Consider the following 15,208-nt stretch of genomic DNA (forward strand, 5'->3'; position numbering starts at 1 on the left):
CTGGGCCAGGGACGAGGGGCCTGGTAAGGACTCCATGTTCCAGGGATCCCTGGGCGGCGCGGGCGGCCTCCCCCAGCCATTGTCGGTGGCGGCGCTCGCTGGCCGGAGAGGGGCTCCCAGCCAGGGCTGCAGGCACGGTGGCTCCGGTGGGGCAGGAGGAGGGAATGAGTGAGGAGGAGGAGGCCTGTGGGACCAAGAAGAGTGGCGGGTTCCCCAGGTAACGGGGCGGCTCAGGGGCGGCCCCGCCCACCGCTTCCCCCAAACTGGGCGCTGGGGGGGGCGGATCCTGGGGGAAGCCCCTCCCACTGCCCCCCCTCACTGGGGTGTCACTGCACCCCTGGGAGGTGGGGGCGGGTCCTGGGGGGCAGCTCCTCCCATCACCACCCCAATGGGGGCGGGGTGGGGACGTGCTCCCATTGGCCCCCCGCCCCGCTGGGTACAGGGGTGGGAGATCATGGGAGAGAGCCAGCTGCTGCCACGGGGTACTGGGGTGTCCTCAGACAGGCGTAGAGGAGCATCCAGGGGTGGGGGACGGCTTCTCACACTGAGCCCCACCACCCAACTGGGCACTGAGGGGATTTTCACTGGGGGCATCACGAGGGGTAGCTGATCCCACTGACCCCTCCTACTGGGGGACCAGGGAGACTGCCATGGGGTGAGGGGGTAGCTGCTCTCATTACAGCCCTCCGCCTTTACTGGGGGACTCTTTCACAGGATCAGTGGGGTGCTCTGGTGTGGGAGGGGGAGCTTCTCCCACTGCTTCTTTCCCCACAACTCCCCCTTCCGGCTCTGGGAATAGCCCTGGGTGTTTAAGGCCCTGGGGCAAGCCCTGATCTGTGGTGGTTTCTGAGCCTGTGTCCCTGTGTTGTGTCCCCTGCCCCAGTATAGAGCAAATGCTTGCCTCCAATCCCGGAAAGACCCCGATCAGCCTTCTCCAGGAGTATGGGACAAGAATAGGCAAGACGCCCGTGTATGATCTACTCAAAGCCGAGGGACAAGCGCATCAGCCCAACTTCACCTTCCGCGTGACTGTCGGGGACATTAGCTGCACTGGTCAGTTACCCGTGGGGGAGGCGGGTAAATATGGCTCCCAAACAAGGGAAACCTTGGCATTGCCACCCACTTGAGGGGCCTGATCTTGAGCTGCCTCCTGCTGACTGATCGCGTCTCTGCATTAAAGGTGTCACTCGTGCTTGGAGCCAGGGAGCTGTGGATCAGGACTCTTGAGTTCGAATCTGGGTTCCTTTATAGAGTGCTTTGAGCCCTGTGGGTGGACGTGCTTTGTAAGAGCTAGGTGGTGGCGCTATAGTGAGCGGAGGGGGAATGGGTGAGGTGGCTTTGGCCAGAATTCTCCCCGGAGTAGGGGGTGGTGACTAAGATTTTCTGAGGGGGATGGGAGTCATCATCCTAGTGTATGGGGCCCATTCAGGCTGGGGGTGGAACTCGGAGCTTCTTGTTTCCCAATCTGAACCATGCCTAGGGCATCCTTGGCGGGAGGATCCCAGGGCCTTGAGGTCTTGGGTTCAAGTTCAGCTATTAGCACTTAAGGTCTTGTTTGGTAGCCTCTGGGTGGAGGGAGATGGCTGGGTCGCAGCCCAGCTCCTAGTGGCACAGGCGCCTCCACCATAGAAACAACCCTCCTGATTCTTGGCACTTGCCAGCCCCCCATGGGCCACTTTTCAAGGCAGAATGGGCCATGGAGACAGAGTTCCTTGCCCTGCTGCTGTCCCTGCTTGGGGGCTAGAGGCCGTCAGCTTTGGGAGCTGCTGATCTATCACCAGCACAGAGAGCAACTGAGTGACACAGCTGGGAATAGAACCCAGGACTCCTGACTCCCAGCCCCCCACTGCTCTAACTGCTAGACACCCTGCTTTCCAGGTCAAGGCCCAAGCAAGAAGGCAGCCAAGCACAAGGCAGCAGAGGTGGCCCTAAAGCTCCTGAAAGGGGGAAATATGCTGGAGCCAGCAGCATCGGAGGAATCCAGGTGAGGGGTGGCAGAGGGGGGACCTGGGCCTTTACTTAATTTGCTTCTCAACTTCTTTGATCCTTTACCTGCAGACTCGCATCCAGACCCAAACCCGCCCTCTACTCCCCACTCCAGTCCTGTCAGAGTAGAGAGATTTGGGGGTACGTGTGGGAAGAGTTGGGGATGGAGAAACTCAGCTGAGGAAATGGCCCCCAGCTGGTGCAGCCTATGGGCTAGAGCACTGGACTGGGAGTCAGGAGATTTGCGTTCTACTCCTGGCACTGCCACTGGCCTGCTGGGTAACCTTAGGCAAGTCACTTCCCTGTTCTTTGCCTCAGTTTCCCTAGCTGTAAAATGTAGATAATGGTACTGATCTTCTTTGTAAAGTGCCTTGAGATCAGTGGATGAAAGGCACTACATTTGAGCTGGGTGGTGGTATTATTCGTTATTAAAACATCCCTAGTCCCCGTGGTCCCTTTCCTGCCCCCAAGTGGCACCATACCCAAGCGTTTAGAGGTAGGAAGAACTGGTTCTTGTTGCGCTCGGAGGCGCAAAGCCTGCTTTAATGTTTGTCACCTTTTATTTTCAAAGCTCTCCTTTCTCCCTAGAGCCCCTTTCTCAGCTCAGCACCGCAGCGGCCCCCGCAGCGCCCATCTTGCCTGCTGCCTCTCCCAGGTAAAAGGGAAAGTCACAGGGAGGGGCTCTGGGCCAAGGTCACCCAGTGTGATCTTGGGACACTTTGTTTTGTATTGGTGGGGTGCTCAATTTAAAGACACCTCAAAGGGGATTGGTTTTCAGAGTCTGGTGGGGACTCCGTATCCCAGTATGCATTGGGGCAGGAGGGGTTGTGGCTAATGTAGTCCTCCTGCCCATTTGGCCTGTAGGTAGAGGCCTGGTGAGGACTCTGTATCACAGGATTCATTGGGGCAGTAGAGCGCTTTGCAAGGGGTTGTGGGCAATGTAGTCCCCCTGCCTGACTGGCCCATAGACTGGTGCCGAGTGGGAACTCAGGTATCAGGGCCCTATCAGCAGTACTGCCAATCTGCATGCTATTTGGTATTTATTCTTAAAGCCCCAGCTCCTGGAGTCATGTTATTTCACAGGGAATCTCAGCTTCCATTAAAAAACTGGTTAAGTGTCTTGCCCTGGGGGTTGCCTAGAAAAGCTGCAAAAGGTTTAGTAACCACCAGGTAAATGTAAGAACCCAACAGTGATTATTGTTTAAAAATCACCTGATTCTTAAGCCAGTCCCTGGTTTTTGAGCCCTCAGGGGTGGCCATGGTACATTCAGGGTCCCAAGCTGGGTACGCAAAAATCACTCAAATCCACGCTGGGGGCTGTGCTTGGGAAACCTCTGGCCTGGTGAGCTCAGAGGCACATACGTCTCACCCGCACCTTTCATCCCCAAATGTCTTGAGTATTGGGTTGTGTCGCCCATCTCTGCAATGCAGCCGTCTCTGGGGCAGAGCATGGCGGGTGTCTTACAGCAATACAACTACAGTTTAGGGCAGGGAGTGAAGAAGGATCCTGTTGGTAATTGAAAGTGCCGGGGGTATTTGGGGCGCTGGAATGGAATTGCCGAAATGGGGATTCGTGCCCCAACTCTTGTGAAAAGAGCCAGGGGGACTCGCGTGACCCCCAGTGTGTAGGACCTCGCTGTTACGGCTCAACTAAACAGCACCGCCTCTGGCACTGCCTGCTAGCACCGGGCTGGAGGTCTGGAGTCAGCGCTGACTCAGAGGGGAGAGTGTCCCCTCCTGATTCCCCCATTGTACTCCCTGCAGCACAGCGCCCCCTAGCATCCTACTGGAGCATTGCAGCCAGTGCCTTCCACTGAGTCACCCATCCCAGTTCCATTGGGTGTCTCCTGCCAGTGGCTCCCCACCCCCTCCCGCAAGCCCCTGGCACCTCCAGCAGACTCCCTGGCCAAGGGCTGTAGGCAGCAGCCCAGACAGCCAGCTCAGCCCCCTTCACTGGTGCCCTTGTGTCTTACTCAGAAGCTCACCGATGGAGGTGAAGTCGCCCGTCTCGCCCCAGCAGTCGGAGTGTAACCCTGTGGGGGCGCTGCAGGTAGGTGCCGTCGGGGCACTTTTCCCCGTGGCGCAAGGGCCTCTGCTCGCTTTGGGGAGTGGGAGTGCCCCAGGTAAGCCTGGGCTGGCTGGACTGGGGACGAAGCTATTGAAGCAAAAGGCTTCATGACCCTCGAGTACCAGAGACCCTGGGTGGCCAGATGGGGCAGAGTAGCTGGTTTGAATCCTGGAACGGGTTGGTTGGGCCCAAATCCTGACAGCTGCTTGATGGCTCCTGGGTGGATCTGAGCCTTTGCCATCTCCATTAGCAGCTTCAGCAGACAGGGGCCCTCTCGCGGGTGGTTCGGGGTGGGCTTGGGCTGCCTGGGCTGTCCCCAACCCTGTGGTCACGGGACTCTGGAGCTGTCCAGCTGGCCCCTTTCAGCAGCACTCAGATCCCGGGCTTATCACTGGAAGAACCAAACCGCAGCTGGTGTGCCCAGTCCCATGTGTCTCGCCTGTGGCTGTCGGGTTCCCTCAGTCCCTCAAGAGTGGGGGTGTTGAGGGGTGAGTCTCACAGCACCTGCTGCACCATGTGAGGACCCCTTCCAATAGCCTTTGGGTTCCTAACCCTCTTGGGACCTCTGCCCAGATGGGCTGTCCCCATCCACAGACACTGGGCAGCCCAGGCGCTGTTGGGCAAACTCCCCACCCTCCCCTTGAGTTTCCCCTGGGTTGGGCTCTCGGTTTCCATGGCTTCTGCTGAGCCAGTCTGCGAGCAGGTAGGTTGCCATGGTGACTTAGGGATGGACGTGCTAGAGCACTGGACTGTGACTCTGGAGACCTGGATTCTCTTCCTGGCTCTGCTACTGATCTCAGCCAAATCACATCCCCGCTCCATGTCGGAGTTTCCCCTCCTTTGTCTGTCTGCGGCAGGGGCTGTCTCACCTGGTGTCTGTGCAGCACAATGAGACTGATCTCAGCTGAGACCTCTAGGCATGACCATGATAAAAACAACGAAACTAGGGCTGTCAGTTAATTGCAGTTAGCTCAAGCGATTAGCTCAAAACAAATTAACTTGATTAAAACAATTAATTGTGATTAAGCGCACTGTTTAACAATAATAGAATACCAATTTAAATTTATTATAACTACTTTGGGATGTTTTTCTATGTTTTCAAATATCTTGATTTCAGTTACAAGAGAGAATACAAAGTGTCCAGTGCTCACTATCTATTACTATTTTTGATTATAAATATTTGTATTGCAAAAGAGAGAAACAAAAGAAATAATATTTTTCATTTCAACGCATATGAGTGCTTTAGTGCAATCTCTTTATCATGAAAGTGCAACTTACAAATGTAGAATTATTTGGTTTTTTACACAATTGCACACAAAAACAAAACAATGTACAACTTTAGCGCCTATAAGTCCATTCAGTCCTACTTCTTGTTCAGCCAATCGCTCAGACAGACAAATTTGGTTACATTTACAGGAGATAATGCTGCCTGCTGTTTGTTCACAATGTCACCTGAAAGTGAGAACAGGCATTTGCATGGCATTGTTGTAGCTGGCATTGCAAGTTATTTACGTGCCAGATGCGCTAAACATTCGTATGCCTCTTCATGCTTCAACTTGTAGATTTGCACTTTTTTTTTTACAGTGCAAATATTTGTAATAAAAAATAATATAAAGCGAGCAGTGTGTACTTTGTATTTGTGTTGAAATTGAAATCAATATGTTTCAAAAGATAGAAAAAATAACATGCAAAAATATTTATAATAAAGTTAAATTGGTATTCTATTATTAACACTGCGATTTAAAACTACGATTGATCACAATTCATTTTTTATCTCACGATGAATCACCATCTTTTAAATCTTGCAATTAATTGTGATTAATTTTTTTTAATCGTTTGACAGCCCTAAATGAGACCCAAACGTCACATGGGCCACTAAGTGACAGTCTGGGGGGAGGGGGTTGGGGGGAGGTTGGTCTGCACTGACCATGCCTGGATTCAGACTTGCCCCAGCCAGTTACCCCCTCCTCCAGTCCCTGGTGTTTAATGGTAGTAGCTTGGCCAGGGTATCTGGGTAGGAATTTATCTGCAAGGGGCATCGGGGACTGCCCTATCCTGGGTGTTTGCTGCCAGTCTGGGGGCCTCTCCACCCAGGTCCCTGGAACCAGCCTTGCTGTTGCTCACACCACCAGCTGTGTCTGGGGTCAGGCGGTCCCCCACTCCCCTACCTGAGGAGGATCCTGCCAAGGCTCTCATGATGCCCCGTTGTCACCCTCCCCAAGGAGCTGGTGGTCCAGAAGGGCTGGAGGCTGCCAGAATACACCGTCACCCAGGAATCGGGGCCTGCCCACCGAAAGGAATTCACCATGACTTGCCGGGTTGAGAGGTTCATCGAAATAGGTAACTGCCGGCCATGTACTGAGGCGACATGGGTGATGGGAGCATCTCCACCTCCCATGGGGAGAAGAGGGTCCCGGGGAGGGTGGGGATTACAGGGGTGTTCAGATTAATTCCAGCGAAAACATGGTGCCCCTAAAGTGGGTGAGTGAATCCAGCATTCAAAGGTGGAGCCAGGGAGGGGCTGGGCAGGGTCCTGACTCGCAGTCCCAGCCCTGGGCTTTCCCCACCCCAGCTCTGCCTGTGCCCCTCAATCCTAACCTCTTGAAGGCACACCCCCATTGGTGATCTTTCCCTATCAGACAAGGCCCTAGGGGACTCCTTGGTGCAGCCAGGGGGCTCCTCTTCTAGCCCTTCCCTGTGCTGCGCAGGAGTTAACCCCCTGTTCCCCAGAGGGCAAGCGGTGCCCATGCCGGGCTTTGGGCATCAGCGATGACAGCGCTCCCCCTGCAGGGAGCGGCACCTCCAAGAAGCTGGCCAAGCGCAACGCGGCAGCCAAGATGCTGGTGCGAATCCACAATGTGCCCATGGACCAGCGGGAGGGCAGCGAGGCCGAGGTGGAGGAGGACCAGTTCTCCATCGTGAGTGCGGGCGAGGGCGGGACCGGCATGCTGCTTGGAGATGGGGCCCTCACCTTCTGATGGAGGTGTGTCCTTAGGGACTACAACTCCCAGCATGCAGTGCTCTGTGTGCTACTAAGAGACAATGGGGTCTCACCCTTTGATGGAGAGGTGTGTCCATAGAAACTACAACTACCAGCCCGCAGTGCTCCATATTGCTTGGAGGCAATAGCGGGCATGTGTCTGGGCTTCTAGCAGGGGAGTGTGTGGCCCATGGAGACTATAAGCTGCCCAACAGATTGCATGCTGGGAGCTGGAGGCAGTGGGACCGTAATGGAGGGTGTGGCCCATAGAGACTCCACCTCCCAGCACGCAATGCATCATGCTGCTTAGAGACAAAGGAGCCCAGTAGGATTGTGGGGGCAACCTATGGAGGTTACAAGGCCCAGCCTGCCCCTTCGAGCTGAGCGGCTGGGCTCAAAGTAGTGGCTCGTCCACCCTACGGCATAGCTGTGCCAGTGGGACCCATAGTGTAGACGCAGCCTCCTGCACCGGAAGTGGGGGTTCCTCTGTGGGTTAGGAGGGCAGGGCTGTGCCTGCGTCAGGGCTAGGTGGGCAGGGCTGTGCCCACGTCAGAGCGTCCCTTTTCCCACCCCCGGGCAGTGCAGCTCTGCAGATCTGCCTTGTAAGCAGAGGCCAGGCCTAGACGTGCTCCCCCAACACTTTGCCCCTCGGCCACTGCTGGGTTGGGCCCCCAGCTGATGCTCTCTCCCCCGCTCCAGACCGTGGGGAACAAGCTGGACAGCCTGAAGGGCCGGCTCTCGGGCTGCACCTGGGACTCACTGCGCAACTCGGCCGGCGAGAAGATCCTCCATCTCAAGAGCCACCCGCTGGAGGCGCTCAACGCCGGCTTCTGCAGCCTCCTGCAGGAGCTCTCCGAGGAGCAGAGCTTCGACATCAGCTACCTGGACATCGGTAAGGGGCAGAGACCCCACCTGGCCCCCGCCGCCCGCCAGGCGCCTTGCCCCCACGGGAATGCTCCACCATGCCGTTGAGGGCCGGCACTGTCCCTCCTGTGGGGCGAGGGTTCCCCAGCACTGTGCCATATGCTGGGGGCTCCTCGGGCCTGCCGTGGGGAGCAGGGGCAGCGACCTCCAGAGTCTGTTACTGCTGACGCCAGCCTTGGCGGGAAAAGCGCCCTCCCCCATGCCCCAAACAGGGGCCGAGCACCCTGCCCCCCAACCTCAGGGCCTCGCCCATCACCCTCTGCCCCTTCCTCTCCCCTGGGCCTGAGCATCCTGCCCCCCCCATTCCCGGGGCTCAGCAGCCCCCCCCAAGCACACCTTGTTGTGCTCACACCCACGTCCCCCCAGGGCTCAGCCTGCAGCGCCCCCGGCCGTGACGCCCCATCTCTCCCCGCAGACGAGATGAGCCTGAGCGGCCTGTACCAGTGCCTGGTGGAGCTGTCCACGCAGCCGACCACGGTGTGCCACGGCTCAGCCGCCTCCCGCGCTGCTGCCCGCACCGCCGCTGCCCGCAACGCCCTGCAGTACCTCAAGATCATGGCGGGAGGCAAATGAGGAGGTGCCCGGGCCCAGCAGAGCCTCTGGGGCCGTGGACGCTCAGCCAGGTGGGTGCCTGGAGCCATGCCGGCACATGCCTCCCGAGGCCAGGGCTGGGGCAGACACCGGTTGGACCCACACGCAGCCCCATGGCCAGGGCGGGGCGTCCTGCTTCCCCTGATTTGTGAGGGGCAGGACCTGGAGCCCCCCGGAGAGACGCCAGCCCTGCCCCAGCAGCCTCCACCAGGCCTGAGTGGGCTCTGAACGCAGGGACGCACTGGGCTCTCAGGGGCGGGGCCCACTTGCTCCGACACCCCCACCACACGTGGGGGCACAGAGGGCCAGTGTAGCAGCTCACCCTAGCAGGAGATCGCTCCTGATCCAAGCGCTGCCCACTCCAGGGAGTCCCCCTCCCCCAGCCAAGCCCAGCGCTTTCCACTGCACTGTTGGGGGGCTAATGCTGCCCCACGGCTGTTCCAACCTGCCCCCCCAGCTGCTGTCCTGCTCCAGCCGCACAGAGCAAAAGTTCTTATTGGCCATAGGGAGGGTCAGCGCCCTCCTACCCCCGTCGCTACATCCCCAGACTCGTCAGCAGCCTCTGACTGTGCCCCCTGACCTGGGCGGGGCTGGAACCCCCCCTCCCCCCCGGGAGTTGCTCCCCCACACCCTCGCTGTCAGCAGCCGAAGCACCATCCTAGGGACTGGGTCCCGAGCAGATTTGGAGTATGGAGCTGCCCCGGGCTGCCAGGAGCAAGAGCCGCCCCCCAGGGGTCTGTGCTGGAGCCGCCCCTGTGGGACTGGAGCGGGGGGGCGGGGTAGATTTTTATTGTTGTTTAAAGGCGAGACACAAGGTTTTTAAGACCAAATTCAGGTGCAGCCAGCCCCTGCCACGGGCCCAAGGACCTTGCTGCAGGATCAAATCCCCTCTGGGAGGGGCAGCTGCCCTCGCGTCTCCTGTCCTGATCGGCGTCCGTGCCGGGGGAGTCGCCAAGCCCCATGGCCAGGGGGCCAGTGCTGGAACCCATGGGTCGATTGTGGGGGGGACTGTCCCGGAACCCGCCCTGGGGGCAGCAAGTGCCGGAGGAGATGGGAAATAAACTGGATGGTGGGGTTTTCTCCAAAATGTTGATGCGTTTCCTTTTGGGGAGATGGGATGGGGCCAGCTGAGTCTTCGGCTGGGTGGGTGCAATCGGGCGCTGGGGCCAGTCTGAGGCCCAGTAGTGGGGTGGGGGGAGCCGAGTGGAGCCAAGGCACCCGGCTGCCCATCGTGAGGTGGGGGCACTGGTTTGGCCGGGGCAGCTTGGCCTATCCTGGCGCTGAGATGGGCCCACCTGGGCCCTTCCCTCCCTGGCTTGTAGGATCTTCCCTCGCCCCCCGCTTGTGGCTATGGTGGAGGCAGTGGGATCTAGCGCGCACGGGGCAGAGACCAGTGGCCCCCGGCCTCTCCCTTTCCAGCTCAGCCCATTTGACTGGAGCCAGGGGAGAACTCAGAACCGCTCCCTCCCTGCTTCAGATTGTGTCACGGCGAGGGTGCTGCCCCCTGGGTGTGGGCTGCCCCCAGAGGCGAAGGGCGGTACTGTGCCGCGGGCACATTGACCACATATCCCCCAGCTGTGACGCTCACGTTTTATTATCGTCGCCAGAGCCACGGTCACCCCAGCCCAGTCTGCTCACGGGTGGGGGGGGCTATAATCCGGGCCGGCGGGTGCTGGAGCCGAGCAGCCCCTCGGAGTCACTTCTTCCCGAAGCGCTGGGGCACGGCCATGCTCCAGAACTGGGGGGCCATGGAGTCCCAGCCGCGCTGGCTGAGCCGGCGCTCGCTGCCCCAGCTCCCCTGGGTCTCGCGGCCAAACCTGCAGGGAGACAGATGAAGCCCTTGGCTGCTGAAGTGCCTTTGGCCCAACCCATGGCCCAAGCTTGGCTGGTGCCCCCTATTCCTGTACCGCCGGGTCCATCAAACCAGGTAAGGGCCAGTGGGATGCACCCACTGGTGCCAGGGCCAGCCTGACGTCCTGGCATCCCCGCTGGCCTCGGGCTGTCTCCACCCACGTAGCCCCTTCACCAGGCTGCTGGAGCTACAGCCATGCTTAGACTGGGCTGCCAGGTGCTGCAGCGGCCCAAGCTGGTCCCGCCAGCTGGACTCTGGGGCTTGTCACCTAAGGGGGGCATGGCAGCCGCTGGGGTGGAACCGGTGCTCTGAGGCACTTCAGAGGATTCTCTCTTGGTGCCTGGCTGGTGGGTCTTACTCACATGCTCTGGGGTGAACCAGGGGTCAGATTGGGGGCTAGAAAGAATCCCCCCCGCCCCCAGGTCAAATCAGCAGGGACCTTGCGGGGGGGTCCCCCTCCCCTGCAGCGTGAGGTACAGGTCGCCTGCTGGGATCATGCGGGCACGTCTCTGCTACTCAATCCCCTGCTGTGGCAGGGGCCTCTGGCATCTGGGCTCACAACAGCGTCAGCGCCTTGAGCCTGTCTGCTTTGGTCTAACCTAAGTCCTGGGCTCGACGCGGGGAACTGTAGGGGCCTCTGGCAAGAGGTCCAGTTGGATGAGCTGATGGTCCCTGCTGGCTTCGGACTCTGTGACCTGTAGTAGGCTCCTTTACGCCAGTACACCCGCATTCACACGAGGTGGTACTGGGCTAACTGGCTACAGTATCCCCGCGCCAGCCCTATCCCAGTACCTGCCCTGTGTGAACTAGGCCGGCACTGCCAGTCACTTAACTCGAGGGCCCAGACTCGAGTGCAGACCCACCAGCCCAGCCCCTCGGCCCGGCAGCTGACTGGGGAGCAGGGCACGGCCTGGTAGGAGGATGTCTGGCTTAGTGGCGAGAGTTCTGGATTGGGACTCAGGACGCCTTGACCTCATGTGACTGACCCACTTTGGGAGGCACTGCCGAGATCCGCGCTGGGGTCTGTAGCTAGGAGCAGCTGCAGGGGCTGGGGAGGGGGCCCTAGGCCAACTCTGTGCCTCTAAACGACTGCTAGCTGGCCATATGCCACAGGCTGCCTCTGGTGCCAAGTGGGGTAGGTTTAACTCGTGCTAACCACGGTTTGTCCTGCCCTGGTGTAGATGGACCCTGAGGAGAGGGTGCCCCCTAGTGGCGTGTCTGGGGACCAAGGAGTTACAATGCCGGTTAGCTCAATTCCCTTTAGCCCCCAAACCCGAGTTCTGTGTTGGCACCACATCCCCCAGGCCCTTGGGACTGTATTTGAGCCCAGGTGGTTACATGGGTCTAACCCCTGGTGTGGACGCCTCTTCCAGTAGCAAAAGGGCTTTCTCCATTTAGTGTGTGGCCCTGGGGAAGGGGCTTGAGCTAACCGGGATCCAGTCCCGTGTATGAGGGTCGGGAGGGGGTCAGGGGCAGGTATACTGGTAAAATGCTCACCCTCCGTCCCCTTACAAAAGGGCGGGGGTGGGGGGGGCTTCTAGCCAAGCAGTGAGCAAGGCTGATGCTGCTTCGTGTTGGAGAGTCAAGGGATATTAACTCCAGGCTGCTGCAGAGAGCAGCAGGGGGGGGGGGGTTATTGGGGTGTGGGTGGGCCCCAGTGTCCCCCTTCCTTACCTTTGGGGCTGGAACAGGAAGGAGGGGCTGCGGCCGGGTCGCTGCAGGGCGAAGAGCAGGGAGCGAAGCAGGGTGCTCGGCAGGCGCTCAGCGGAGAGGGACCGAGGGGCGCGATCCTCACTCTCCTGCTGCAAGGGGTGGGGACAGGATGTGGTTACACAGCCCCCTGCCTGCAGAGGGGTCCCAGCGCGTTGGGGGGGGGGAATTTGGCCCAGGGATGGCGTTTAGGCTGGGTCTGGGTCCCCAGCTCGGCTGGCCCCAGGGGCCAGTGCCACCGTATTAAACTGCTGCAGGTGAGCCAAAACGGGGGGCAGGCATGAGCAAGGTGGTTCTGGGGTTTGCTCTTGGCCAACCCGTATATATCCAATCCCCCCCCCCACCCTGCGGTGTAGTGGGGCAAACAGCCAAGTGCCCCTGCCCGTTAACAGCTGCCCCAACCCTACACACTCGGGGCAGCACCGTCTGGATATCAAACCCCCCAAGAGGCAGCCAGGCAGAGTACCCACACCCCCCCCCCCGTCAGACTCTCCCATCAAGGGATCAAGCCTCCCCCTGCCAGCCATTAGGCCAAACTCTTCACCCTGCTGGAGTCCCTGAGTCCAGCCTGCCAGCAGAGGGCCCCATGCTGCAAACTGCGGCCCCAGAGCCGGACAACCCCAGAGATCTGGGGAGGAGGTGGGTTGACTGCAGGGGGTTAAACGAGGACGTTCACGGGCAGCCTGGGCCATCCTCAGGCCCTGCAAGAATTCGCACTGGGTGCCTGTTGCTCCTGGTTGCAGAAGGGCAATGTTCACGCACCCGCCTCAGCCTTTTAACCAGAAGGAACCCAAGCTGTCCCGTAGTGTGTACAGCCCGGGCTGGTGCTGCCCGCGCCGGGAGGCAGCTGCCTCTGGGGTGGAGCACAGCAGCCGTGTTTAACCATGCATTACAGGCGGACAGGGATGGCAAACTCCTTTTCCTGCTGGGGATGCAGGGAGGCAGTGGGGAATTGCCTGGGTGGACGTGGGCCTGGATGGCAGGGCTTACGCCCTGGTTCCCCGGGATCCAACACCAGGTGCCCTTTAACGGGCACCTCCGACCCCGCTGCCAGACCCATGGGGAACAACAGATGTGCTTGAATGAGCATCACAGAGGTGCTGTCTCCTGTCCCCCCAGAACTAACCTGGGTCCAGCATGGACTCCCAGGGGACGCTCCAGCTACTCAGCCGCTCTCTAAACTCAGTCGTGGTTAGCACATGGAGCCAGGAAACCTGGGTTCCATTCCCAGCACTGCCACAGGCCTGCTGGGTGACCCTGGAAGTTCCTGCCCCGTGATGTGCCTCAGTTTCCCCTTCTGTAAAAAGGGGGTGATGCTACTCACCAGGGTGGGAGCGGGGTGGAAGGATAATTCCTTGGGCCCCCAGGTTCTCAGAGGGGCCCCCTTGTGGGCTGCTCTAGCTCCATTTGCGGGGAGGGAACAGCCTGAGATTCTTTCACGTCCCACCCCCCAGGTCGGTGGCCTCTTTTGACATCATTGGCCTTAAGGTTGGCAGCTGGGATTTGCCACCGAATCCCAGGGGAGCTCATCCCCCGATTCCCGTAGCATCCAAGTGCCCAAATCCTTAGGCACCCCGCCTGAACCGCGAGGAGCCAGCAGACAGCGGGAAGCTCGTGTCTCTCCTCTCCATCTGCCAGAACCTTCCTGTTTCCCAGGGAAAAGGCTCAGCCCATCAGCATGGGGGACCCCAGGAGGGGTCCAGAGCCTACCAGATCCCTGTGGCTCTGCTGGGGCACTGCTTGGCTGGGGATGGGGTACCCCCCAGTGTCTCAGATCCGCCAACAGCTCAAAGGCCTTGGGACAGACAGACAGACATCATGTTCCCACAGCACTGGGTGCGGCTCCAGCCCCACTGGGGGAGGATACCCCAGAGCCCAGCAGCCAGGAATGGGGGTCACTGTGGATGGGTCGGGGTTTTCTCTGTGCAGGTGAGGGCAGAGGCTTATTGATGCTGGGGCAAGGCGGTGGGGGTGTATGTGTGACAGCATCCTAGCTGTCCCCGTGCAAAGCCCTGGTTTTAACATACTGTGTCCAGTGATCTGCCACCAACGCCGCTGGCCAGGAGGGGCTGAGCTGGTGCGAGGCACCTGTCGCACCCACGTGGTCCGTTGACATCAGTGGGTGGCACTGAGTGGCCCACGGATCAGAGCAGAGACCGCGTGAGGCACCACCAGGAACAAGAGCCCAGCACTCAGCCACTCCCGTTTGCAAGGCTGGGGTGGGGGTGGGGGATGCTCCATGACTCAAAGAGGGGAGCAGGGAGCCTCTGCCTATCCATTGCATCTTTCCCACCAGCAACTCAGAGCCCTTTCATTAATTCAGCCTCATGAGGTAGGTCGGGCTCGTTAACAGATGGGGAAACTGAGGCACAGAGGGGGCCAGGGATGTGGTTCTTCTCAAGGTTACAGCAAGCCCATAATAGACCCCAGACATCCAGGCTCCTAGCTCATTGCTCTAACCACTGACCAACGCTCCCTCCCAGCGTTGGAAAGGGAACCCAGGAGTCCTGGGTCCCGTTTCTGTTCACTGGCCTGGACCCAGTGAGGGAGCGACAATCTGCTGTGTGCACCCAAGAGCTGTGGTCCCTGCCTACCCAGCCCACTGCCACCTCCCTGGGCAGCGCCCGCTCACCAGAAAGTCGGAGAGTCTCTCTAGGTAGCCGTTGGGCTCGTCCGCCAGGGTCTCCTTGGACACGCTCCCTCCTTCCAGGCACTGGCCCGTCGGCGCGGTGCCCGAGAGCAGGGCCAGCAGCAGCGCCAGGCGCACATCCATGGCTGCGGTATGATCCCTAGCCCCGCTCCCTCCTTGCGCTGTGTGAACACCTTCCCCCGCTGCGGCTCTTATATCCCCCCAAACCCGGAGCCCAGCTCAACGCACGGACTGGGCTCTGCGAGTGGGATTGATGGGGGAGCCTCAACAGTCATTTGTAAGGCGGGGGCTTGGGGACCAGAGCTGCAGAACTGATTGCCACGCTGGGCCCAGAGAGGAGCCGGCGGCCCCAGGAGAGACAGCACCAGCACCAGCCTGAGCCCGCGGGCCAGGCTGTTTGTACATTATTACAGGGATAAATCCACTCAAATGGCCCTTTAAGCCCCT

At 59.7% G+C, this 15,208-nt stretch overlaps 2 protein-coding genes across 4 annotated transcripts; one reads left to right on the forward strand and one right to left on the reverse strand.

Annotated features, from left to right (window-relative positions):
* Window positions 1–5: 5 nt before the first annotated feature.
* On the forward strand, window positions 6–9,643 carry TARBP2 (TARBP2 subunit of RISC loading complex). Of its 3 annotated transcripts, none has more exons than XM_073318593.1 (9): window positions 6–217; window positions 884–1,053; window positions 1,879–1,984; window positions 2,558–2,641; window positions 3,964–4,036; window positions 6,277–6,394; window positions 6,785–6,972; window positions 7,734–7,926; window positions 8,374–9,643. In XM_073318593.1, exons 1-9 carry the CDS (start codon window positions 165–167, stop codon window positions 8,529–8,531), a joined length of 1,143 nt encoding a protein of 380 aa, XP_073174694.1. In that variant the 5' UTR covers window positions 6–164; the 3' UTR covers window positions 8,532–9,643. The 3 variants fall into 3 exon arrangements, with proteins under 3 accessions (XP_073174694.1, XP_073174695.1, XP_073174697.1); XM_073318594.1 differs by having other exon boundaries at window positions 6,845–6,972; XM_073318596.1 differs by lacking the exon at window positions 3,964–4,036 and having other exon boundaries at window positions 2,575–2,641.
* A 602-nt stretch (window positions 9,644–10,245) lies between these two features.
* NPFF (neuropeptide FF-amide peptide precursor) lies at window positions 10,246–14,884 on the reverse strand. The gene is made up of 3 exons (XM_073319221.1): window positions 14,744–14,884; window positions 12,076–12,203; window positions 10,246–10,366 (listed from the first exon to the last, which is right to left on the reverse strand). The coding sequence occupies exons 1-3, from the start codon at window positions 14,882–14,884 to the stop codon at window positions 10,246–10,248; spliced, it is 390 nt and encodes a 129-aa protein (XP_073175322.1).
* Window positions 14,885–15,208: the final 324 nt, after the last annotated feature.

This window comes from Lepidochelys kempii, chromosome 20 (assembly GCF_965140265.1).
Source record: "Lepidochelys kempii isolate rLepKem1 chromosome 20, rLepKem1.hap2, whole genome shotgun sequence".
Taxonomy (NCBI): Eukaryota; Metazoa; Chordata; order Testudines; family Cheloniidae; genus Lepidochelys; species Lepidochelys kempii.